The 26,892-nt window shown below is 46.3% G+C and overlaps 1 protein-coding gene across 1 annotated transcript; it reads left to right on the forward strand.

Annotated features, from left to right (window-relative positions):
• Window positions 1-895: 895 nt before the first annotated feature.
• LOC132076580 (cAMP-specific 3',5'-cyclic phosphodiesterase 4B-like) lies at window positions 896-24,486 on the forward strand. Its single transcript, XM_059477708.1, has 4 exons — window positions 896-1,146; window positions 21,326-21,434; window positions 22,524-22,780; window positions 24,465-24,486. Exons 2-4 carry the CDS (start codon window positions 21,390-21,392, stop codon window positions 24,484-24,486), a joined length of 324 nt encoding a protein of 107 aa, XP_059333691.1. The 5' UTR covers window positions 896-1,146; window positions 21,326-21,389.
• The last annotated feature ends 2,406 nt before the right edge of the window (window positions 24,487-26,892 follow it).

The following is a 26,892-nucleotide window of genomic DNA, read 5'->3' on the forward strand; positions in this document are numbered from 1 at the left end:
TGGGGAATTGGGGTGGGTTCTGTAAGCCTTTTAAATGCTGCTCCATGGCCCTGAAGACCAGAAAATTCCTCTTTTACCACGTGAGCCAAGTCTTCATGTTATTACTCCAGAAACTTGGCCTTTGATGAGGACATCAAACACCCCAAGATCTCATGTTTAGGATGAAGCAGAAGTGAACAACCATATGGAGAGAATTGCCCTTTATCTGCTGGGTGTCTGGGGTGACCACCAGCAGCTCCCACAGGTGTGACATGTGGCATTAAACCTTCGAGGTGAGCAGCTCCTGTTTGCCAGGAGGAAGGGAAAGGAAGAATTCCTCCCCAAAATCCCAGCCCAGCCCGGCCGTGCCCGGGGTTTGTGCCTGCTGCTTCCCCCGGGTGCGGAGCATCCTCTGCTCCAGGCAGCATTCCCTAGGGAGGCTGCTCCAACCACCACCAGCTGCTTCCTCTCTCCTGCTCTGCCCCTGTGGATGCAATGATATCGATAAATTTGTGTTTGATTCCTCAGAATCCCAGACTGGTTTGGGTTGGGAGGGACCTCAGCGCTCCCCTCAGCCCACCCCGCCATGGGCGAGCGATGCCACCACACACCAGCCCAGGCTGCTCCCAGCCCCATCCAGGCTGGAATTCGGCCGGGTTTGCTGCAGAGCCGCTGCCGGGGCTCGCCTTGGCCCAGACCCGGCCGGGGAGGACCCGGGGCCGGGGCTGCGGCGGGGGAGGGACGGACGGAGCGGGGCGGGACGGACGGAACCGGGAGGGGAGAGCGGAGCCGAGCGCTGAGGGAACGGGAAGGAAGGAGCAGAGCGGAGAGGAGCAGGCGGGGAAGGAGAGCGAAAGGAAGGGGCGGAAAGGCAAAGGAAGGGAAGGAAAGGCAAAGGAGGGGAAGGAGAGGGAAAGGAAAGGAAGGAGAGGAGCGGGGAGCGAAGGGAAGGCAGGCGAGGAGCCGAGCCGAGCCGAGCCGCCGGCGCTCCCCGCGGGGCCGGCCCCGCTCGCTCCGCAGCGCTGGGGAAGCGCGGCCGCCGCTCCGCCGCCAGCGCCGGGGCCATGGAGCGCTGAGGGCGGAAACCTGAGGGGAGCGTGAGGAGAACCGGAGGAGAACCGGAGGAGAACCTGCGGGCAGCCCCCGGAGCCGCCGCCGCCGCCGAAGGTAAGCGCTGCCCGCCCGTGGGGCCGCGGCCGCCGCCCGGGGCCGGGGCCGGGGCCGGGGCTGAGGCGGCCCCGGGCTGTGAGGGGACCCTGCCCGGCCCGGCCCGGTCCTGCCGTGAGGGGGTCCCGGCGGGTCCCGCTCCGTGCCCCATAGAGCCCAGGGACCGAGCCGCTTGTGGGGTGTTTGCCTGGCCCCAGTTAAGTTTTATGGTGGGGAATCACATGGCATTAAGAGGAAAAAAACCCCAAACAAACGAGGGTTGCGGTTTGCCAGAGAGCGGACGTACACTTTAATTGGTTTTTAAAATTACTTTATTTCTGCGCCCTCTGCACCTTCTAGGTATTCTATGTGTATGTTAATTTCCCTTCTATTTCTCCCTGTGTTCTTTCCGCCTCGAATTTCTGTCGGAGTGGCTCATTTGATGCTGGCCATGGTGTTCCCTGGAGCAAATCCCTAAATCCCCTTTGGGATTTGCGCCTTCCCAGCGCCGTGGGCTGGGGCTGCCCTGCCGGGCTCCCCTTCCCTCCCATCCCCATCCCAGAGCCTGAGCAGCGCTCTGCAGCCTGGATCCCCGGCGCTCCGGCTGGATGAGCCCTGCCGATGCTCCTCTGCCGGAGACATTTCCTCTGCATCATTTCCCTGCCATGTGCTTTGAGTCAGTTTGTTTTTCCTGAGCCTCCTTTTCCCAGTTCGGAGCCTGGTAGGAGTTGCGAGTTCAGAGAGGATCTGGGAGTTGTTCCCTCGGTGTGGCTCCACAAAGAGGAGCTTTTTGCCCTCCTCGGGTGGAGGTCGGTGAGTTATAAATCAGCTCTGCTGAGGAAAGAGGTGTTTGCTGTGATCTCTGGGGCTGGGATGGAGCCATGAGGGCACTGAGTTGTTTTGTGTGATGCTCAGTATCTGTTGCTACAGGAGACATCCCAAGAGATCCTCCACTGAAGAGAGAATTCCCGGTGGATCTCTCTTGTGTGAGACTCTTCCCAGCAGAATCCATGCACTGCCTTTTGTTTTTTTCCTCTGGACTCCTGGTGTCCATAAGAAGCTGCAGTGAATAAGCTGAATAATTGCATTTGCAGGTCATAAATCCAGTGGAACAGGGAACTTTTTTAGGCCACTGTGAGAGAGATGCTCATTTGTAGTGTCCCTCATTATCAGCTCCAGAGAGGGAGCTGATGGTTAAAAAGGTTCTGAACAAATCTGTGATCTATAAATCATCTGGAATAAAAGCTTGTTAGCACAACAAATGCTTTTCCCAGCAGATTATTCACTGGAATTCTCTGTTTCTCTTGTCATCTCATCTATTTTAGTGTTTCCTTGTGCCTGCTCAGGTGCTCCAAGTACAGCTGTATCCTACTTTATTCTCACTTTTGGACATTTTAGATTCCAGGAAATAAGTTTTAGTGCAATGCTTTAATGTGAAGCTAGAGTAAAGGATGATAATGAGCCTTTTTGGCTGTTTTTTCCAAAAACATATTCAGGTTTTTTCTCCACCACTTCTGTATTTACTTCCCAGCTCTTCCCATGTCACATGGAAACCTCTCCTTATTCAGCATTCAAATCCTGATTTATCCATCAGGAAGCTTAACCCAGATTAGCTGAGTAATCGTCTCTGGGAACACAGGGCTCCTTTAAAGAGTCATTCCAACCAAATCCCTGGAATTTCCATATTTGAAATGGATAGCCACGGATAGAGCTGGAAAATCCTGCCTAAAATGGCAGCTTTTAATTGGAATGGTTTGTTTTATCCAAAATTCCTGTCCTTGGAGTGATCCACGTGGAGCTGTCCTGGAGAAATGGGGAAAGTTTTAAACATTTGGGAAAATAGTGACAAAACAGTGCTTGGGAACACCTTTATTCCTTTAAATTAAGTGCCTGTCTTTCCAATTTTCAGTCTTTATGTGCTTCCCTGAGCAAATAAAATTGGATAATTACAGCAGTGGGATAAATACAGCCTTGGCAGATGGAAAAGAAAGAAACCAAAAAAGAAAACATTGGGAAGGTGTAGGACAAATAAGGAGGTGAAAAAACTCCCTTAAACTTGATGCCTGTTGCAAACAGGTGAGTGGATATTTATGTGAAATATTGCTTTGAAGGAAAAGATTTTAACCTGATGTTATTTATTACTCACTCTGTGGGTTTTTTTCCCCCTTTTCCTTCACTTTAGAGAATGAAAAGAATTTATCAATTTCTCTTTGGGCTCCTTGCTGCTGCAGTGTTTTGGTTTCAGGCGATGCAGGGGATGCTTGAGCTGGGGTAGGTGAATTTCAGCTGAATTTCTCTAATTATGAAAACAGCTCTCAGCTTCAAGCTTGTTTGTACAAAAAATGAACAAATTGATACCATCCTGTTGTGCTAAAGCATGCAGGGGAAGCCTGGCTGTGCTTGTTACATCTCTGAGTGTTCCATTTGTCGGTGAGCCCTTCATGTCCCAAATAATTCAGGGATATATCCATTATTCAGGTTAAAATCTTAGAAAGAGATTGACAAATGGTACAGAGAAAGTAAATTAAGAACTTTTCTCTTGGTTATGCAGGAAAATTGAAAAATCCAAGCCTTTGAATTTAATTTTTAACTTAATTTTTCATTAGATGTCTAATTGGACCAAGGGTCCATTTGCCAGAGCGTTCTTGGAGCACAAACCGTGGCAAAATAATTCCTGCCAATCTCAGAAGTCTCCAGGAGTCTGAGAAACTTTGCAGATGGAAAAAGACAATTTTAGAGAACAATAAAGAAAAGATAAAGTGGTTTATCCTTTGTATTTTAAAGCAGGCTGAGAGATAAGAGGGAACTTCCTGGGAGAGCAGATTATTCCCTGTCTGTCTCCAGTGGAATTCCTGCACTTTCTGCTGCAGCATCTGGCACTGCTGGCAGTGATGAGAAAATAGATTAGAGGATGAGGCTGGGTTAAATCCGTGCTTATTCAGGTGCTTAAAAAATGTCATTTTGTGCACCCTGACTTCTGCTTTTCCTCGTGTTTGGCCACTTAAGGATACACTTTGTTTATAGAGAACTCAGGGGAGGAAAATCCAGAAAATTCCCTTTTTTTTGGTCTTTGTTTCTCCCTTTTCTGTCTGACCATGTGTGGATTGTGGGATTCTTTCCTTTCCTCCATCCATTTTCTTTCCTGAATTTCTCTCCTCTCTGGAAGCAAAGAGGGTTGTGGATATTTTTACTGATGGGAATGAATTGGAACCAAGGCAGATCCAGGGCCTGGGAGAAATTAAGGACGATCTTGGTGGTGCTGAAAATACAGGCTGGGAATTGGGACAGTGTGGAGCAAAGATACTGCATAGAATGAGATATTTTATAGAACAAAATTATAAAACTTCAGGCCTGAACGCTGAAAATGCTGAATTATGGTCTTTGAACTGTGGGGGCTGGAGCCAAGTGGGCAAAACCCCTTTGGATTGGAGGTGAGCTGGAGTTCAGACCCAGTTTTCCATTAAAACCTGCTGTGCCTCTGGGATTCCCCATTGGGATTTTCCCCTCAGCTTTCCCTGTTGGTTACCCAAGGATTTCACAGCATTGCCATTGTCCTGTGGGCTGCAGGAGAAGCGAGGAGATGCCAGTATTTCAGTGGATAAAGGAGGTGTATTTCTGGTGACAGAAAAGCAGCAGAAACCCCAGGATCCTCCATGTCAGAGCAGTTGAGACACCGATGTCCCCTCGTTTTTCAGAGTGTCCTGGAAGGGAATTGATTTGTGGAAAAACCACTGGTAGGTTTTTCTGCCCCCCGTGGAAACCCTCCCCAGAGGCTCTGTGCTCTGTGGGAGAGCCGGGCTCTGCTCCCGTGGGTGCAGACTGGGGTGGCATTTCTGAGGAGTATTTGGAATATTCCTTTGCAGCCAGCTGTTGGAGAGTTAACTCAGCCTCGTTTGCTCTCTAATTAATTTGCTGGGGGATAATACCCCACGTCTGACCTGGTTTTGGCAGCAGATTTGGTGGGAGCAGCTGCTGATGCTGGCACAGGCTTTGCCTCCCGTGCAGGAGGTGTTGGGGACAGCTCAGGACCAGGGGACACAGAGAACACACAAAACTCTGCTCCAGGTGCTGCTCCCTTCCTCAGCCCAGCCCTCCTGGCCTGCAGGAAGCAGGACACGGAGTGTTGGCAATAAAGGGATTTTATTTTATTTTTCACTGTTCAGGGCAGACCTTGTGGAACAGCAGGCAGAGCTCGCTGTGCTGCACGCCAAGGTGTGGGAAGGGAGAAGAGGGGAAAGAGAGGTCAGCTAAAATAAACCCAAGGGAACAATCCAGCCTTGGAGACTCCAGAGAGGCAGGGAAGCACAGCAGACAGGGGACAGCGAATACACTGATGCCAGGGGGGTTTGTAAGCCAGAGAATTCCCCTGAGCTCTCCTGAATGCGCAGGGAATCTCTGCCTGCTGTGGGGACAGCAATCCCTGGGTGTTTTTGGCACAGGGAAGCCGAGTGGAGCTGCCAGAGGATTTGCTCCTCGCCATTCTTTTGGATGCTGTGCTTTTATGTCAGTGCTTCTGAACCTGGAAACAAGAAGTTGCCCCTTTGCTTGAGTAAATAAGCACCAGGTTTTCAGTTTTGTTTCTGCCTAGGCTCCTCTGTGAGCTCAGGTGCCTCTGGCACATCCAAGGAATTGTGTTTCTTCTGGGAGCTAAGGCAAATAAAGGCACAGCCTGGAGCTCAGAAGGAATCTGAGACTTGGAGTTTTCTCACTGATGTGCAGGAATTGGCTTTGGTGTCTCAAATCTGAAATGTAAAGAAAAAAAAGGGAGAATTTTCCCCCAATGGAGGAGAACCTTCTCTAACCTTGTTGCTGCTAAACAAAGCTCAGCTTCTGAGTCACTCCCATGGATCTGGGTTGAATATTTGCTGTCTGCAGGATGGGCATTGAGGGATAAATCCCTCCTGAGCTTTGGGGAAGGATTAGGGCTGTGCTCAGATGGAAAAATAAATTCTTGCCATTGATTTTTGTCCCATTCACGCTTTTGTAATTCAGCAATTGCTCGAGGAAGGCACAGCCAGGATCCCACTGGAATAAACAGCACAGAAAACCTGGGATTGCCAGAGCTCCTGGGAAATGTGGGGGATAAATGTGGAGAGGAGCTCCTTGCAGCAGGGACACTTGCAAGGGTGCTTATAAATAGTGGGAGCAGGAACTTGGGGAGGAGAGGAGTCCAAAAGGAGGAATCCTCAGGAGTCCCTGTTTCTGAAAGCAGCAGCTCAAATGAGAACAGAAAATGATCCAGCAGCACAAGAGCTCTTGAGGAGAAAATCAGTGTGAGACATATGGAAACCTTCGGGGCCAGGCTGCTCTGTTTGATGGGATTCTGCTCCAGGAGCAGCACATCCTCGGGATGCCCAGCATGCTCAGGAATACTGATCAGAAACCTCCCAGGGCCTGTGGTGCCAGGGCTCAACCCACTCCTGCCTGGAGGGAAAAACATCCCGTTTAATGCTGGAAAAGTGCCCCTGGAACAGCCCAGGATTCTCCATGTTCCACCTGGGAATGGCTGCTGGGGGGCTGCTGTCTGACCATGTGTGGATTGTGGGATTCTTTCCTTTCCTCCATCCATTTTCTTTCCTGAATTTCTCTCCTCTCTGGAAGCAAAGAGGGTTGTGGATATTTTTACTGATGGGAATGAATTGGAACCAAGGCAGATCCAGGGCCTGGGAGAAATTAAGGACGATCTTGGTGGTGCTGAAAATACAGGCTGGGAATTGGGACAGTGTGGAGCAAAGATATTGCATAGAATTAGATATTTTATGGAGCAAAATTATAAAACTTCAGGCCTGAACGCTGAAAAATGCTGAATTATGGTCTTTGAACTGTGGGGACTGGAGCCAAGTGGGCAAAACCCCTTTGGATTGGAGGTGAGCTGGAGTTCAGACCCAGATTTCCATTAAAACCTGCTGTGCCTCTGGGATTCCCCGCTGGGATTTTCCCCTCAGCTCTCCCTGTTGGTTACCCAAGGAATATTGGAAATTTCCTGTTATCCTGTGGGCTGCAGGAGAAGTGAGCTTGGGCAGGAGCAGAGCAGGATGTGTGATGTTCTTTGGAGAGCTTGGGTTCCCAGCACTGCTCCTTCCAGGGGTGCTGCTCTTCCCTCAGGGAAAAGCTCTGTGTGGATCTTTTGGGATGCCAGGAAGAGCAGGAAGTTTGTCCAGATGGTCCTTGGAGAGAGGCTGCTCCAGGAAGGGCAGGAGGACAGCAGCTCTGGGGTTCCTGCATCCTGCTGAACCCAGGGATTCCATGGCATTCCATGGGATTCATGGACACAATTCCAAGAGAGGCTCCTCATGGCAAGAAATGTCCCCCTGTGTTTATCTGTGACTTGGTGACTAAAGCAGCGCGGGTTTTCACACTGGAAATAGAATCAAACCATCATTTCCATGATTTTTTAAAAGCAGAAAATATCTGGAGAGGGCTTCTTTCCCAGTTGGAATTCCAGGAGAGGTGTCTGTCTCCCCTGCCATAACTCTTACTGTTCATCCAGAAGAATTTTTGGGATGCCCTTTCCCTGTGGTTCCTCCCAGGCTGGGACAAGGGAATATTCCTCTGTTGGTTTTTGTGGCTTTTTCTTTGCCTTCTTTCTTTCCTCTGCATTCAGTTCTCAATTCTGCATTTCCTTTCTGGAATTCAACCCCAAATTCCAATTCCAAGCCCCTTTCCCTGCACTGTCCTGAGGAATCCATGAAATCTCTGCCTGTGCTTCCATTGTTTGAGGTGTTATTTGTGTGTGTCCAGTTCTGGGGGAGAACTGGCACTGTAGTTTTCCTATTTTCCTTATTCCTGCAGGAGCCACGGGAACATTGTGGGGTTTTTCCCATCTTGTGGGTCACTGATGAATCAATTCCATAAAAAAGGAAAGTTTTCCATGCCTTTTTCCCAGAAAAGCAAGAACAAGGCAGTGTTCAAATGAAGTCAGGCAGAAGAACTATAAAAATAAACATTTATTTCACCTCATTCTTCATTTCCTTCTGGAGCTGTATTCCCAGAAATCCAGTTAGTTTTAAAAGAGGGGAAAATAGTCCAGTCACGGGCACTGAAAGGAAGTAGGAAAACACATTTTTGTCATCTTTCCTTGTTTTTTAATCACCCGCTCTCAGCATAAAAATATTTAGTGCAAGACTCCAGTCATGTGAAATAATTGTAATTAATTCCTTGAGTCAGGACTGTGTAGGAAAATTCAGGAAGAATTTCCTGAGCACAGGAGAAGGGATTTATTTAGACTTGTGGAAAACCAGAGAAGCTTTATGATTAAAAAATAATGATTTAGCTCTGAGCAGACTCTTCCTGACTTTTAAGAAGTTTCAGTGAGTTTTCCTGAATTTAATATTGGTTTTTTCCATGGCCTGAGGTGTTCCTGGTGTGGATTTTGCTGGAGAAATTGAGGCGGCATTTTGGGGGTTGTTTGTTCATAAAACAGGAGCAAGCAGGAGAATTCCTGTCATGGAATGGCAGCCAATCCCCCAAAATTCCCTTTTCCCTTCCCATAATTCACTGTATGATCAAGCTGGAATATTCTTGGCTATTCCTGGCTGTTCCTTTTCCCATTTTACTCATCAGAGTTGTTGAATTATTCCTTCTTTTGGTCCATCCTGGGTTGTCTCATGGATCCAACACCAGTTTGGTGCTGCCAGTACAGTGATTCCTACAATTTTAGTTGGATAAACCAGATTTTATTTAACTTTGCAGCAAACCAAAGCTATTTTGGTTTTTATTATTGATATTGTGCCCTTGGGAGCAAGCCTGGATTGATGCTGGGAACCCTGCAGCTGCTTTGGTTTGGATTTCAGATCCACACTTCCATAAATTTTTTTTTGGAATTGTGGTTGCACTGGTGGGTTTTTAAAGGGTATCTGTAGGTGTGTAACAACTGCCCTTTAATCAGAGCGATGGAATTCATGGAAATTTGTCATTTGAGATGGAAAAAATCGAAGGCAGCACAAAAATGTTCCCCTGTGTTTATCTGTGACTTGGTGACTAAAGCAGCGCGGGTTTTCACGCTGGAAATAGAATCAAACCATCATTTCCATGAGTTTTAAAAGCAGAAAATATCTGGAGAGGGCTTCTTTCCCTGCTGGAATTCTGTGGGCTGGGATGCTCTTCCCTTTTCCTGCAGAGGAGGGGAAGGAGTGTTCTCCATCTGGCTGGGGGATTAAAATGGTCCTGTGTTTTGGTGGCTCTGCAGATGAGTTCAGCTCTGCATTGCACGCCTGAACCTGGGGAATTCGGTGGGGAAAAGAGCAGGAATGCTTCATTCCTGAGCCCCTCGTGCTTCATTCATTCCTGAGCCCTTTGTGCTTCATTCCTGAGCCCTTTGTGCTTCATTCCTGGGCCCCTCGTGCTTCATTCATTCCTGAGCCCCTCATGCTTCATTCCTGAGCCCCTCGTGCTTCATTCCTGAGCCCCTCGTGCTTCATTCATTCCTGAGCCCTTTGTGCTTCATTCCTGAGCCCCTCATGCTTCATTCCTGAGCCCCTCATGCTTCATTCCTGGGCCCCTCGTGCTTCATTCATTCCTGAGCCCCTCATGCTTCATTCCTGAGCCCCTCATGCTTCATTCATTCCTGAGCCCCTCATGCTTCATTCCTGAGCCCCTCATGCTTCATTCCTGAGCCCCTCATGCTTCATTCCTGAGCCCCTCGTGCTTCATTCCTGAGCCCCTCGTGCTTCATTCCTGAGCCCCTCGTGCTTCATTCCTGAGCCCCTCATGCTTCATTCCTGAGCCCTTTGTGCTTCATTCCTGAGCCCTTTGTGCTTCATTCCTGAGCCCCTCGTGCTTCATTCATTCCTGAGCCCCTCGTGCTTCATTCATTCCTGAGCCCCTCGTGCTTCATTCCTGAGCCCCTCGTGCTTCATTCCTGAGCCCCTCATGCTTCATTCCTGAGCCCCTCGTGCTTCATTCCTGAGCCCCTCATGCTTCATTCCTGAGCCCCTCATGCTTCATTCATTCCTGAGCCCTTTGTGCTTCATTCCTGAGCCCTTTGTGCTTCATTCCTGAGCCCCTCATGCTTCATTCCTGAGCCCTTTGTGCTTCATTCCTGAGCCCCTCATGCTTCATTCATTCCTGAGCCCCTCGTGCTTCATTCATTCCTGAGCCCCTCGTGCTTCATTCCTGAGCCCCTCATGCTTCATTCCTGAGCCCTTCGTGCTTCATTCCTGAGCCCCTCGTGCTTCATTCATTCCTGAGCCCTTTGTGCTTCATTCCTGAGCCCCTCATGCTTCATTCATTCCTGAGCCCTTCGTGCTTCATTCCTGAGCCCTTCGTGCTTCATTCCTGAGCCCCTCGTGCTTCATTCCTGAGCCCTTCGTGCTTCATTGCTGAGCCCCTCCAGTTGCAGGGAGTGCTGCTCTCCAAGGCACCCAGTGCTTTCCATGCTTTTGGGCTGGCATTTGAAGTGGGACTTTCTTCTTCCAGCGAGCAGGTGACACGTTGCTAAAAATAAACGGATCGAGTGATACTGGAATTTTCATTTGTAAATTCTCAGGGGATCTGCCAAAACTTCCATCGGAGACCTGCAGTCATTTGGGAGGAGGCACAGGCTGTTCCCAAGCCGAGGGAATTCAGGTGGGAGGGATGTGCTGAGGGGGAAGAAATTCCTTACTGAGGGTAAAGAGGAGCTTTTCCAGAGAATCTTTGCCTACCCCATCCCTGGAAATGTCCCAGGCCAGGTTGGAGCAGCCTGGGACAGTGGAAGGTGTCCCTGCCATGGCAGGGGTGGGATGGGATGGGATTTAAGGTCCTTCCCAAGCCAAACCAGTCTGGAATTCTGTGATTCTGTGGGAATGGAGTAGGAAATGCCCTCTTTCCCTACTCCCTGCTCCCCTTCCTGCTCCCCTTCCCTGCTCTCCAGGCTGAGGAAACTTTCCATTTTCTCCATCCCATCCCATCCCATCCCATGATGGAGGGAAAGGGAAGGAAAGGGAAAGGGAAAGGGAAAGGGAAAGGGAAAGGGAAAGGGAAAGGGAAAGGGAAAGGGAAAGGGAAAGGGAAAGGGAAAGGGAAAGGGAAAGGGAAAGGGAAAGGGAAAGGGAAGGAAAAGGGAAATCTCTGTCCTCTTGGGTAGAGATGTCCCTTCAGCTCTCCAGCTCCAAAGCTGATCCAGAGGAGAATAAAAGGGGCTCATTGTGCTCACTCCAACACCTCAGGATTGGCCTGGAGTTTGTTGCCTTCTCCTGCCTTTTCCAGCAGCAGAGGTTTCCCGTTCAGCCCCCGAGGATGTGAGTTCAGCCCCAATAAATCAGATTGCAGCTGCTCCTGTGCTCTGCTCCCAGCTTTGCTTCCAGAGGGCTCATTCCCTCCGTGCTGGGCTGGATTATATTCCAAGCTGTTCCCTGCTCCACATTTGCTGCAGGAAAACAGCTGAGGGCCCAGATTTTGCAGTTTTATTTTGGGCATCTTGTTTGTTTTGAGGAAAAAACCCATTTCCTTCTATTCTGACTTTTCAAAGGGAGGAATATCAGCGTTTCCTTATCTCAGTGGAAGCAGATTCATGAGGGGAGCACCTGAATGTGGGAGCGAGCTGGGAATGAAAAACCTTTGGAAGGGAGAAGGGAGAAGGGAGAGGGGAAGCTCTCCTGGAGTGCCTGATCCTGGAGCAGCAGATTAGGGCTGAGTGTAATTAATAACAAGAAGAAATCCATGAAGTTGTTATAGTAACTGGGAAGTGAGGTTGGAATTTATGATCCGAGTGACTCAGCTCTGGGGGAAGGGATCTGGGAGCCCACGGAGGGAGAGCTGGAGCTTCCCTTTCCCAGGGACTCTGGAATGGCCATGGACAAGGATCCTCCGCACCCTGAGCAGGAAAACCAGCTCAGCCCATCCCTCTTGTCCCTCTGCATGTTGTGTGATCCTGGAGAATTTGGGAAAACTCTCCTCAAGTAATCCGTGTAGCAATTAAATCCTAATGGTTTTTCCCCCAGGAATACAAGAATGCCCTTTAGCTTTCCAGCAATCTCGAAAAATGAGAGCTGTAAATCTCCTCTCCTGAAGCTGCTTTGGGAATTCAGGGAGCTGGGTGGGGATTTCTTAACCTGCATTTTTTTGTCCCAGGGAAATGCATCCTAAGACTAAAATGGGAAAACCCGTGGAGAAGCTGGGTCATTCCTGTGACTTGGAGAATTTTTGTGCTGTATTTTTATATTTGCAGCACTGGTTGCACAAAGGGAAAGTATTTGGGTTTTGTTGGGATACTGTTTTTTCCAGGTAGCCTCAAGTTGGAAAAATCTCCTGGATTAGCTTGAAACGGTTCTTTTATACATCAAGGCCTCAGCCTCCAAAATCCCAGAGTTCAGGGCTGGTTTGGGTTGGAAGGGAAATTTAAAATCCTCAAATTTCCACAGGATCCAGGGGCAGCCACAGCTTCTCTGGGAATCCCATCCCTGCCCCTCCCCACCCTCCCAGCCAGGAATTCCTTCCCAGTATCCCAGGGAATCCCATCCTCTGGCAGCTTTTTCCATTTTCAATCGCAGAATTGGGATTTTCCTGATGAGGCTGGATGGATCCAGGTTGGGATTCCTCTTGGATCACCCTGGCACCCTCCTACATCCCAATATTTTGGAATTTCCACTTCTTCAAATCCCTCTGCAACCTCAGCATGGAATAATTTGACCAGGAAAGGCAGATTTATTTATTTATTTTTTTTATGGTGTCACACAAGGACCCTGACATGGAGCTGATCCCTGGGAAATGAGAATTTCTTGGGGGAAGCGCTGGGATTTTGGGAGCAGGGGTTACTGAACAGGGTTAATTGCAGCCTTTGAAGTGATGGAATTGGATAAAAACTTCCCAAAATGTTCAGCAAGAGGATCACTCCTGGTAATTAAAGGAGTTTTTGATAACTGGGAAAGAAATTACCAGGAGAAGTTGGGAGAAAATGCTGGAATTGCCACTTTCACCTCACTTCAGAGCACCTCATTTGGGAGAAAATTGCAGAATGAGCTAAATCACTTTTTCATTAAAAACAAAAATGCTGATCATTCTGCCTGGCATTAGAAATAATGCAAATATTTGCCCAAGAAGCAAAATATCAGATCCAGAAGGAAAGAAAACAACCACAGTCTAAGGAAACAGGAACATCTGCTTTGGCTCTGAGGAAAAAATCCTGGAGTAAGAGAGCTGAAATGTCCCTCTAAATCAGGCTTTTCCCCTTTCATCTCCTGTTATAGATTACTGCTGTCCAAGATGCCACTTCAAATATCTGAAATAAAATATGGAAGTGGCTGGTGGAAAACACGGGAGCATTTCCAGCATGCCAAATGCTTTTTCTGTAGCCTTAATTTCCTTTTTTTTATTGGATGGCCAGACAGAAATTTCAGTCTGGAAATTGCTAACATGGAAAAAACCCTGGGATAAATCAGATTCGGAGTTGACCACGGTGCTGTCGTGTCCTGTTTAATATTCCCAGTGCCAGGCTTGGCAGTTTTGGATGAATATTGAGGAAAACGCAATTTCTCTGCTCCAGAATCCTTTTCCTGGGAAGGAGAGGACACAGAGTACAGCAGCAGGAATTTCCTGTGGCACAAATCCTCATTTTCCCTTTTTATTTGGATTTTGTGCGTGCCTGCGGTCAGAAAAGCTGGATAATTGATTTGTGTTTGTTCTAATTGGCCATGGAAAGAGTTTTTCCTCAGGCCCTGGGGTTGGTTTTAGCTGCTGTTCCATGGCTGTGTTTGGGAATCTGGGGTGTGAGAAAAGCTGGATTATTTTGGGCAGAAAACCAGGATGCTCCATCCTGGAGAGCCCAGATCCTCACCTCCCATTTTCTGGGTGGGAACCCTGGAATGATTTGGGTTGGAAGAGACCTTAAAGCTCATTTTTCCAATTTACTCCAAGCCCCTTCCTTACAGGTCTCAGCTTTCCCTTGGTTCTCCAGGGTTCTCCTAAAAATAGTGGATTTAAAAGCATAAAAAATGGAGGTTTGGGGCGATTTTTGGCCCTGCAAAGATGGAATTTTGGTTGAAGGACTTTGAGGTTTCAGCCTGGAATTCTGTGATGGAATTCTAAAGTTCTTATGGTGTTCCCTCAAGGGGTTGAGCTTGGAAAGCCCATAAAAAGGGGATTTAAAAGCATAAAAAAGTGAATTTTAGGGCAATTTTTGGCTCTGATATGGAATTTTGGGGTTGAAGTGTTTGGAGATTCGGCCAGGAATTCCTTCATGGAATTCTGGTGTTCTTGTGGAATTCCCAAGGGACTTCAAGCTTGGAGAACCCTGAAAAAGTGGATTTAAAAGCTTAAAAATGAATTTGCTGCTGTAATTCTGGATTCCATCTTTCCCCACTATTCTTAGTGGTTTTTCCAACAGGAAAAAGGGGCAAGGTTTGGAATATTCTCTGTTTTCCAAGACTTCTGGAGGATGAGGTGCTCTCTTTGTAGCCTTGGTTCTGTTTTGGTGTTCTTGGGGTCATTGCGTGGCTTTGCCGCTTGGCTCTGAAATAAAATTCAAAAATAAAAAGGGGAAATTTCCTTCTTTTCTGGCAATTTGGCTTTGCCCAGAAAAACTCCTGGGGAAGGAGATCTGAGGATTTTAAAACCTTTTCTTTTGGAGAAAAGGTTCTGAAATTCAACGTGTGGGAGAGTCTAGGAAGGGAAGGAGTAAATGAGGGACAGGAGGTGAGGGCTGCGTTATTTCTGCAGAGTTTATGCCATTATAATCCCATGGATCCACAGCATTCCCATTTTCTGGGAGACCCAGCAGAGCTTAGGGATGACAATAAAAACACAAGGGGAACATCAGGTGTAATTTAGAAAAAATCAGCCTAAAAATCTATAGGGGGAAAATCTGCATGGCTGAATTTTCTGGGGTTTGGTGTATTTAAAATTTGATATAATAACAATAATAATGTTAAATAATATATATATATATATATATTGATAAATAGTGATCAAAATTATAATAATTGTGATAATAATAAAATAAATTACAAAAGAAAATAAATTGTGATAATGATAAAAATTATAATAATGGTTATTATGATAATAGTAAGGATAATAATAATAATAACAATAGTTCTGGTCTCTGAGAGCTGCTCGGCTGCCCTGAGGAGTGGGAGGCTCTGCAAATAATTTGTTCAAGGAACAAGAAGGAGAGAAATTGCATCTTTTAATAGTCTGCCTCATTTTTCCCTTAATTACCTTGGAAGTCCTGATGTGGGGAACACTTGAACTGAATCCTTTGGAGCTGTCAGAGCTGATTGTTAATTTCGCTTCATTTTTGCACAATAGGACATAAGCTTTTTAGAAAGATAAGATTAAAAATCCCTGACATAATCAGGAAAGTAGAAATTTTTTTCTGCTCAAGCTGTGAGTATTTGTCTGGAAGTTTCCTATAAAAAATGGGCTAGTGAAAATTCAAGAAAAACAAATCTGTGAAAATTTGGGAAAATGTCACCAAAAAACTGGTTAAAATTTGAAAATTGTGTTTCATGGGAATTCCATAGAGCGTGTCAGGCCTAAGGACAGCAAAATGTGGATTTAGTTTTTTAATTGGAACTGAAAGAAATGAAGAGAAATGACAACCTGGTTGTCCCCTCTGCAGGAAATCCAGGAATTCCTGGAGTTTCTGGGACAGACTGGCTGAGGCATTCCTAACTTTAATGCTTGGACCGACTCCAGAGAAAGAGGAGTCCTTGCAATCTTGCTCATATCCTGGGAAGGAGCCTCCTAATTAAAGCTGAGGCACAGTTTTAATAATAATTAATTATTTCAAGATAATTTTTGGCCATGCCCAACTTGCTTGGAATTTTCTCAAGCCTCTACAAAGATCATCCTTCCTTTGCCATTTTTATAGCAAGGAAATTGGTTGGATTTATTCCTGGAGATAAATTTGTGACTTTATCCTGATGCCTGATGGCTTAAACCAACAAATTCGGGTTTTGAACTCAGCCTGGCAATTAGGACAAAGCTCAGGGCAGCCTTGGGAGAGGCCAGAGTGGGAAAATCCTTTCTCCAGAGCCTTGGGAGAGGCCAAAGTGGAGGAATTGCTTCTCCAGAGCCTTGGGAGAGGCCAAAGTGGGGGAATTGCTTCTCCAGAGCCTTGGGAGAGGCCAAAGTGCAGGAATCACTTCTTTAGAACCTTGGGAGAGGCCAGAGTGGGAAAATCCCTTCTCCATCTGGATGGTGCTGGTGGTGTCAGGTCTCAAAGCAGTTGAAGATGAGAATGGCAGTGATAGGAGATGAAGGCTGTGGCAGCTCCAAGGGAAAATCCAGCCCATGGAATCCAGCAGGGAGCTGTTGGAAGGAATCCAGAGGCTGGGAATCCCAAACCTGCACGTGAAGATGTGTTTTAGGGATTTCTGTAAATAGTGGATTAGACACTGGATGAGCTGGCAGCTGTTCTTTAACCACTGGGTAGGAAAATCAGGCTCCATCCCATGCATCCATGGGATTGTATCCTCCATCTCCAGGATGGTGCCAGGGATGGAGCAGCTCTGCTGGGAGGAAAGGCTGGGACAGCTGGGAGTGTTCACCTGGAGAGGAGAGGCTTTGGGGTGAGCTCAGTGTGGCCTGGAGGAGCTGCAGGAGAGGTGGAGAGAGACTTTGGACAGGGATGGAGGGACAGGACACAGGGAAGGGCTGCCAGAGGGCAGGGGCAGGTGGGATATTGGGAAGGAATTCCTGGCTGGGAGGGTGGGGAGAGGCTGGGATGGAATTCCCAGATTCGCTGTGGCTGCCCCTGGATCCCTGGCAGTGCCCAAGGCCAGGCTGGACACTGGGGTTTTGAAGCCATCTGGGAGAGAGGAAGGTGTCCCATGGCAGCAGTTAGAATGAGGTTTAAAGTTCCTCCCAACCCAAACCATTCCATGATTCTGTGAAATCCCTCTTTACCACTCCATGATTCCGTGAAATCCCTCTTTTCTGAATCACTTTTCCCAAGTTCCAGCCATTAGTGCTAATAGATGCCCTTGCTTATGTTTTACAGAGCTCTGTGAAATCTTCCCAGCTTTTGCTGGAAATGAGAACAGCTTGGGTTTGCTGAGGAGGAGGGAATTTCTCAGAGCTGCCGCAGAGCACTTGAGCTGTTGCTGCTCACAAGAAACGGGAAAAGGTCACAGAAAAGAACAACATTTTCCTCAGCAAATAAGTAATAAAAAGGGGAAATTCTTAGGGATGTGTCCAAGGAGGGCTGGAGCAGCTGAAGGAGCTGGGAAGGGGCTGGAGCCCCAGGGGAGACTCAGGGAGCTGGGCAGGGGCTGCAGAATCCCTGAGGAGCCGGGCAGGGGCTGCAGAATCCCTGAGGAGCTGGGCAGGGGCTGCAGAATCCCTGAGGGAGCTGGGCAGGGGCTGCAGAATCCCTGAGGAGCTGGGCAGGGGCTGCAGAATCCCTGAGGAGCTGGGCAGGGGCTGCAGAATCCCTGAGGGAGCTGGGCAGGGGCTGCAGAATCCCTGAGGAGCTGGGCAGGGGCTGCAGAATCCCTGAGGAGCTGGGCAGGGGCTGCAGAATCCCTGAGGAGCTGGGCAGGGGCTGCAGAATCCCTGAGGAGCTGGGCAGGGGCTCACCTGGAGCAAAGGAGGCTCAGGGGCCCTTGTGGCTCTGCACAGCTCCTGACAGGAGGGGTTTGGGATCTGCTCCCAGGGATTAGGGACAGGAGGAGAGGGAACTGTCCCACAGGAGGTTCATGTTGGATATTTTTCCTGGAAGGGTGTGAGGCATTGAATAGTTGCCCAGGGAGGTGTTGGAGTGACTCCATCTGGAAGGGTTCCAGCCTTTCCCTCCTTTCTCATTGCCCAGAGCAGCTGTGGCTGCCCCTGGATCCCTGCAGTGTCCAGGCCAGGTTGGAGCAGCGTGGGACAGTGGGAGATGTCCCTGCCCACGATGGGGTGGAATGGGATGAATTTAAATTTCCCTTCCAACCCACAGCACTCCATGATTTTATGTGAAGCAGGAGCCCATCTGTTCCTCCTGGGAGAGCCAGACCTGAGATTGTCACTTTTTTTTTGGTGGCTGTCACCCTGTCTGAGTTGGTGCCTCTCCCTGTGAAGTGCTCATGGATTTGAAGGAGAATCCAGTTTGAATCCCAGCTCACAAATGATGTAATTCCCTGTGGGATCAGATGATCTCCTTCATCCCTTTCCTTAGAAAAGCTTCTGCAGTAATTCACAATTCAGGTGCCTGGGGTTTATCCCTGAGCATTTTCAGGATCCCCATTTTGTTGGGAGGGAAAATCCTGCTCTGGTGCTGTGGTGGAAGTGAGGCAGAAGCAGATGGGACAGTGGGATGTGCTTTTGCTGGGATTTCACTGGGATTTGCTTTGGGTTTCACTCTGTGTTTGTGTCCTGCCTCCATGAAGAGTGGGAGGAGCTGGATAAACAGCTCTGCTTCCCAAAACTGCCGTTCATGGAGTGGGAAAATGGGATTGGGAGCCAGCCTTGGCTGTGTCTGTGGGACAGGGGGATCCTTTAGGGCCGAGGGGATCCCTCTGCTCCTCACATCCCCCTGGAGCTCTAACCCTGCCCATGGAGAAGCCCCAACGAGTGGGACGTGGGTCTCATATTCCAAACCCTCCCAAAGTTGCACATGAGGATGTGTTTTAGGAATTGCTGTAAATGGATTTCACACTGCATGAGCTGGAAAGTGTGTAGGAAAATCAGGAAAAGCATCCATGGGATTTTATCCTCATTGTCAGCTGCTTCTTGGGAACGCTTTAATTCATCCCCTGGCTGGATCCCTCTGGAATTGCTGGAGTGTTTTCCCAGTTTTGAAACACATGGAACATAAAAATCTTCAGGTGGAAGCTTGGTGTAAAAAGAAAATTCATATTCCACATGGGATATGTTCCAGGAAAATGGATCAGACCCAGCTGATTCTTCACAATTTATTAACAAATGCAAAGCTTTGCTGCTGGTCAGCATTCCCTGAGCCCAGACCCAACTAATGTTCTAGGATACAGAGCTTTTTTGGAGGATTTGGGTACTGGAATTGTAATAAAAGTCTGCATCAATGAGGAAATGTTCATGAGGAAAGAATTCCCAGGAAGCCTCTTTGGAGTGTTTTGCTCTGGTTTATTCTCCCCTTAAATGTTCATCCCAGGTGTCAGATTTTTCTGGGAAGGCACAGGAAAGAATGAGTCAGATTTTAATGGGAGTTTAGTCATGACTAAAGGAAGTGTTGGGTTTTCTTCAGGCCTCAGAACTGCAATCCCCACAGAGCAAAAGCTAGGTTTTGTCATTATCCATATTCTGCTTAAATTAACTTTGACAAATCAATAAATATTTATAAAGCTGTGGTGTGAGAGGGGTCAGATTTTCACAGAATGATCTTCCAGTCAGTCTGGTCCTTCCCTCCACTTCCTTCTGTCCAGCCTGGTCCTGGAATTCAGCAAAATTTGAGAAATATCCTTAAACTCTCATTGCTTTGGATTTTTTTCCCCAAAGAATGTGTGGATTGAGGTTTAGTGGAGAATATGGAGGTGGTGCTGGTTGGAATTGATGACCTTAAAGGTCTTTTCTGGCCTTGATGATTCCTTGATTCTCAGGGGTTGCTCTGGATATTCATTTATGTGGGTGTTTCTTCATTTTGTGTTTCCTTGTGAAATTCCACATTTTCAGGAAGCAGCTCCAGTTTATGCTGGGATCCCAGTCCCTGCAGATCAGGGCAGTGACAAACACCCCAAACTGGGCTTTATTAAGCCCAAATTGGACTTTATTAAACACAAATCTGCTTCATTCTGCTGATTCCTTTTGGTTTTTCCATGAATTTTGTCCACATACAAAGGGAATTTGTATTTTTTCTGGCAGTGAGCATTCATTCCATGTTATCCCTATCTGGGCGTGTTGTGGCCATATTTACCGTGGATATCTGGGGATTTATCATTTAATCCTTTTAATAACAGGGCTTTAAAATTCTCTTCATTGTTAGAGATTGATAAAATCGTTGCACTTAACCTGGAATTGGGTTCTGCTGCTTGAGAGCAACATTTCTGCTGCTCAAAGGGCAAAGGAGGGAATTTTTCACAGTGGATAAAAGGGACATTTGGAATAATTTGGAATAGCAGGTCATGCCCTAACCTTAATCTTAACCCTAACCTTAATCCTAAACCCATCCTGAGGCTGTGCAGATCCTGTCCTAACTGTAACCCTAAATGCACCCTGGAGGGTGTGCAGGTCCTGCACCCTAAACCCACCCTGGGGGCTGTGCAGGTCCTACCTTAATCCCAATCCTACCCTAGACCCACTAGAGAATGGGAACTGGAGTTGAATTCTTAGGGAATTCTGATGAGGATTAGAGTAATAATGAAATAAAAAATGCATCACCACAGCAGGTGCTGAGCTGCTGGAACATTGAGATATTTACACATAAAAAATGTGGGATCCAGAGCAAATATTCCATAAATCCCAGCAGCATTCATGCTCCCTGTCCACCCCACACTGCCCAAAGACCACCAGAGCAAAAAAAACTGGATAAAACAACTCCCAACTTTTCCAGGGGTTGAGCTGTTCCGTTTTTAATTTGCCCAGCAGGGTTTTCAGCAGATTGGAGATGGTTTTCCATGAAAATCAGCAAGGGCTGAGGAGATGCAGCCTCGTGCTCAGGAAAAGGGCCCCTGGAGCCATGCAAAATTTGGGATAAGATTGGGAAACAGCTGCAGGAGGGCAGTGCTGATGGGGAGAGGTGGCACCTGGGGACACAGTGGGGCTGCTTCAGGGATGTGCTTGGTGAGCCTAAAAATCTTCTCCAGCCTTAAAAATTCCAGAATTTTATCCAAATGGGCAGTCAGGAATAAACCAGCGGGGAATTTAGTGGCTTATTTGTTATCAAACCCAGTTTAGTATTCAAAAATATGTAAACATTTATATACAAATATATATATTGTGATTGTCATATAGTTAATTAGTATAATTAATAGAAATTTATTATATAATTAAATAATTAATGTATAATCGTGTATTGATATAAATATATGTTATATAATATATAATTAATAAATATATATACCATTTATATATAATTGTATGGAATTTATAGACATAATTTTATAATATATATTACATATTTATATACATAATTAGATATATTATATATAATTACATCTAAATAACTCATACATATTCATAGATATTAATTTGAAAATATATAAGCAACATATAATTATATGTAATTACTATATGTATATAATTATATACATATATTTAAATTTAATTATATAGATATATAATTCCCATGTGTTTATAAATAAAATAATATAACCATTTTTTCTTTCAGGTTGCCCCTCTGAAGAAATTCTGTTTACCTGAAGTTTTTTATCCTGGGCTGCACTTGAAACTTGATGATGAAGAAAAGCAGAAGTGTCATGACAGTGACTGCAGATGAGGTGAGCTCCTGCTGAAGGTTTATTTTTCCTTATTCTTCTTTCCTTTTCCTTACATTCTGAAAATGAACTAAAAAGTTGATTTTGTCTTCTTTGGTAAATGTAAACTGGTTTGGCTTTGATTGCTGATGGGTAATCTTGGAGGATTTTTAGATAGGAAGAAGAAAATAAAAGCAGCACATTAAAAAATGAACAAATCAAGCCCTGGAAAGGTTTGGAGTTGTTTTATCCAGGTGTTTTTGCTCTGATGGTCTTTGGGCAGACACAGTGTGGTGTGGGCAGGGAGCAGGGAATGCTGCTGGGATTTATGGAATATTTGCTCTAGATCCCACATTTTTATGTGCAAATATCTTGTGGAAGAAATTCTTTGTTTGTAGAATTGTAGAGTTGTGGGGTAGTTCTGGCTGGAGAATCAAGTGTGGTTTATCCTAGTAGAGGAAATAATTTGCAGAATTCAGTTCTGGACTTGTGGAGTTCTCATGTCCTGGGTTAGTTCTGGCTGGAGAATTGAATGTGTTTTATCCCTGTGGAGGAAATCCTTTGTACAATTCAGTTCTGGAGTTGTGGGATAGTTCTGGCTGGAGAATTGAGTGTGGTTTACCCTCATGGAGAAAATAATTTGTAGAATTTAGTTCTGGACCTGTAGAGTTCCCTTCCTCCTGAGATAGTTCTGGCTGAGGAATCGAGTTTTATCCTTGTGGAGGAAATCCTTTGTAGAATTCAGTTCTGGAGTTGTGGGGTAGTTCTGGCTGGAGAGTTAAGTGTGGTTTATCCTCACGGAGGAAATAATTTGTTTGCAGAATTCAGTTCTGGAGTTGTTGTGGAGTTCTCCTGGGATAGTTCTGGCTGGAGAATTGAATGTGTTTTACCCTCGTGGAGGAAATCCTTTGTAGAATTCAGTTCTGGAGTTGTGGGATACTTCTGGTTGCAGAATTGAGTGTCGTTTATCCTCGTGGAGGAAATAATTGGTTTGGAGAACTCAGTTCTGGAGTGGTGGGCTAGTTCTGTCTGGAGAATGGAATGTGTTCCACCCTCGTGGAGGAAATGCCGTGTTTCCAGAGCGGAGGGGTTTCAGAGGCCTCTCTGTTGCAGGGCTCCCTGGATTACCTGGAGTGTGGGCTCAGCAAATCCTACAGCACGTCCAGCCACGCCCTGGGCATTGACCTGTGGCGGGGCCGCCGCTGCTGCTCGGGGAACCTGCAGCTGCCCCCGCTGGCCCAGCGGCAGACGGAGCGGGCCAGGACCCCCGACAGGGACACCAGGACCCCCGACAGGGACATCGTGTGCAGGCCCACCACCCTGCCCCTGCTGCCGCCCCCCAGCATCGCCATCACCACCTACCACGACTGGTGAGTCTCGTTTCCTTCCGCTTTTAGTGATTAATTGATCCGTTTGTTTGTTTTCTGGTTCCAAATTGGCTTTTTCCCTTCTTTTTTGTTATAAACACGCATCTGATTATCTCATATATATTAGCCTGATTAATCGACCTCTATCGGTTGTTTTATCACGGTTATAAGTTTATAAAACAAATTATTTTTAATTTTTTTTAAAATTCTACTTGGTTAAAAACCTCTCTCAAAAGTTCTGATTCTGATCTCAACTGGAGGATTTGTGTTCCTAACTTGGCACCCACACAAGTTCAGGATGGTGCTAAACTCTGCCACAAAGGGTTGAGGAAAAGGCTCTGACTCTCTGTATGTTTCTCATCCCCTGTGTGAGGAAAAAGGCTTGGAAAAATCCCATTGGGATCTAAAGTTAAGCTGCAGATAAATCCCCTAGAAAGCATCAGAGAGCTGATTACAAGGGGGTTGCTCTGAGGTGAATTCCAAAATTGGAACTGGGGTGAAGTGCCAAAACAAGGGAATCAATCCAGAGAGAGGAGAGTTCTCCTGTGCTGGAATTGGATTTTACAGCAGAATAAGGATGTGTGTCTTGCTTGTCATAGGAACATTGAGGTGATATCAGTGTGACCTTAAATTCTGTGCTCTCAACTTTGGGTTTAGTGTCAGTTTTAGGTTCTAGTTTATAAATGCTCCACTCTCAGCTCCATTTGCTGGTTCATGTTCCTAAGCTGGGGTCTGGGTTTCTGTTAAACTTAGCACTCTCTGTGTTTCTACAACTGGAGAGGATCCCATAAGCTCGAGGTAAGTCCCAAGAAAGCAGCAGAGAGCTGATTACAAGGGGCTGCTCCGAGGTGAGATCCAGAACTGGAACTGGGGTGAAGTGCCAAAACAAGGGAGTCAATCCAGAGGGAGAGGAGGAAGGCAAAGCCTTGGGTGTTCTGTGCTGGAACTGGATTTTATGGCAAAATAAGGATGTATCTTGTGCTTTTCATGGGAATATTGAGGTTATATTAATTGCACCTGACATTCTGTGCTCACACTTGGGTTTAGGATTGGTTTTAGATTCCAGACTTTCCTCTCTTGGCTCCGTTTGCTGGTTCATGCTCCCGTCATTATTCCAAGTTGGAGTCTGGGTTTCTATCAAGCTCAGCACTTTCCATTTGAACAGCTCTAGAGGACGTCCCAAATCCATTTTTTAAAGTCCTTTGGAAAGAGTTTTCCTGCTGAAAATAGGATTTCTAAACTGCCCTGGAATAGCTGAGATAGAGGAATTGCAGGAGCTTTTGTCCAGGTTTTGTGATTAATTGCTGGGATAAATGCAACCAAACAAGTTCCCTGATTTCAGATGGGTTGGGAATTTTGGCAATAAAAGGGTTGGCTCACCTTTGTGGGCATTGTGGGAATGTTCCCTTTTGTGGGGCAGGAATTTGCATTCCCGACAGCGGGAGCCTTTCCATAGGGTGGGCTGGGAAGGATGGACTCGCTCTGAGCTTGGAATGTGCCTCTGTCCATGGTTTGGGAGGAATTGCCAGGGATTTGTCATGGATTTATCGCTTGGAACACAAGAGGGCATCGCTGCTCCTCTCTGCCGGCCCAGCAGGATCCGCGCGTGTGGATTTTCCTGGAGCCCTGACAGCCCTGCTCGGGTTGTTGCTGTTCTGTAGTGCTGAAAATTCCCGGTTTTCCACAGGAACTGGGAGCTGCTGGTGTGACTGGGATGCTGCGCTGTCCCAGCTCCTCTTCCTGTATCCTCCTCACCTCCCTGATCGCTTACATTGGCTGATCCTACAAAAACTGTGTTCAGAATTCCCATTTTTTATTGACATCCTAATCCTCACCTCCCTGATCGCTTACATTGGCTGATCCTACAAAAACTGTGTTCAGAATTCCCATTTTTTATTTCAGTTCTAATCCTCACCTCCCTATCCACTTACATTGGCTGATCCTGTAAAAACTGGGCTGAACATTCCCATTTTTTATTGGACTTTTAGGCATTGAGGGGTTCTGGACCAGGTTAGCACTGAGCTCTGCCCCATTCCAGGCAGTTTTTCCCTACAGAATTCCCAATGACTCAGGACCTGCCACCCTCTCAGGAGTACAGCCATGGGATCATGGAATGTTAAGGTTGGAGAAGATCATGGATTTGGGATAGAAATCCAACAGAGCTGCAAGCTCAGTGCTTGTTAGTGATCCAAAACCCAAATTAATTGAAGATTTGAAGGAAAAAAAAACAGTGGATAAAACATGGAAGATGTTTCTGGAGACAGCCAGAAAAATAAGGGGGGCTGATCCCAAAGCAGTAATTCCAAACCAGGTATGATGTAGTAACATTTTCTGTGGAAAAGGAAGGGAATATTCCCACAAAACAGCTTTTCTGGATCCTGCAAGGCGGGAGGGACATGGGATAGGGATCTTCAGGTGACAGTCTGAGTGGAGAAGTCTTCCAAACTTCTTCTCCACAGTTTTTGTCCCTGTTTTCATCCAAGTTGTTCAAATGTTTCCCCAATCCTGCTCCATATTTTCTGACTCCAGCTTTGTGTTAGGAAATCCAGGCAGGAGGGAAGAGTGAGGGTGTGAAGAATAAATTTGTAGCTACACTTGGAGCATCCAGAAGAGTTCTTCTCCCAATTTTTTTTTTTGCTCCTTAGCATCTCCTGGGTTAGATTTGGCTGCTCATTCCTACCATTTCTCCACATTTCCCTCAGGTGTGTAGGGGATATTTGGATATTTTGAAGGGTTTGCAGCAAATTTTGGTGTTGAAACAAAGAAGGGATTTATGGTGAATCCCAAAGCGTGAGGAAATCAAGGCTTTAAGAATTCCATGAGGAGTTGATCTGGTTTAATATTAAATATTGGAATGCGCTTTTTTAGGGATTGGAGAGGCTGATAAATATTTGGGATGTGGCAATAAATACTTCATTAAAATATAGATTTGCTGCCTTATTATCCCTCATTTATGGCTTTTTTCTTCTGGAATAATTTTATTGTGGAGCCTGGAGATGAGAATCTGTAAGGAAAATATGAAGGGATTGATCCTATTCCCCACATCCACCTGGAACTGGGATAAATCTACTCAGTCTCTACTCCTGTAGTACTCCCGTTGTTCTCCAGATGGTGGTGGTGGGCAGCAAATTAAAAACAGCGTTAAGAGCTAAATCAGCCCGAAATTCGGGATAGTTTTGGGAACTGAGTTACTCCAAACATTCCTCGGGAATTCTGGCTGCAGCCAGAGCCAGCCCGTCCTCCCTGGGAGGCTGCTGGGAATTGATGAAATGGGAATTAAATGGGGATTGATTAAATGGGAATTAATTGTTGGATTGACAAAATGGGGATTAATTGATGGATTGATAACATGAGAGTTACATGGGGGATTGATAAAACGAGAATTAATTGATGGATTGATAAAATGGGAATTAATTGATGGATTGGTAACATGAGAGTTACATGGGAGATTGAAATCGGGGCATTGATAAAATGGGAATTAATTGAGAGATTGATAAAATGGGAGTTAATTGGGCAATTGATAAAATGGGAATTAATTGAGGGACGGATAAGTGGGGATTAATTGAAGGGTAGATAAGGAAAGTTAGGATGATAAAGGGGATGAGATTTGCATGGAGAATTAAGGATAACAAAGCTGGAATCAGGCTGGGAAACCAAGCTCCTTCCATATCCCATGGATGAAATGAAATATCTGGGAAGGTTTAACAGGAACTATAGGATGAATCCCAGAAATTCAGAAGGAGACAATGTTTTGGAGGAATGTGGTTTTGAGGTTTTTAAATTTTCTTTTGTTTTTTCAATGCAGTTTCTGACTTTGTGATAATACCCTGGGAAATTGGAGTTTTATTTCCTAGATAATTTCAAACTCCAGGAGATAAGAACTGAGGGAATGTGCTGTAAACTTAAAATAGGGAAAAAAATGAGCTAGCTTCCCATGTGGTGAGAAAAATAAAAAACCTGAAGGAATGTCCTGAGGTGTTCCCACAGGGAATATCCCACATCCCTGATGTGGTTGGGATGGGGTTTTTCCCAATATTTTATAGTGTTCCTCTAGGGAATATATCCTTGGTTGGGATGGGGTTATTCCCAATGTTCTGAGGTGTTCCCACAGGGAA

This window comes from Ammospiza nelsoni, chromosome 9, assembly GCF_027579445.1.
Source record: "Ammospiza nelsoni isolate bAmmNel1 chromosome 9, bAmmNel1.pri, whole genome shotgun sequence".
Taxonomy (NCBI): domain Eukaryota; kingdom Metazoa; phylum Chordata; class Aves; order Passeriformes; family Passerellidae; genus Ammospiza; species Ammospiza nelsoni.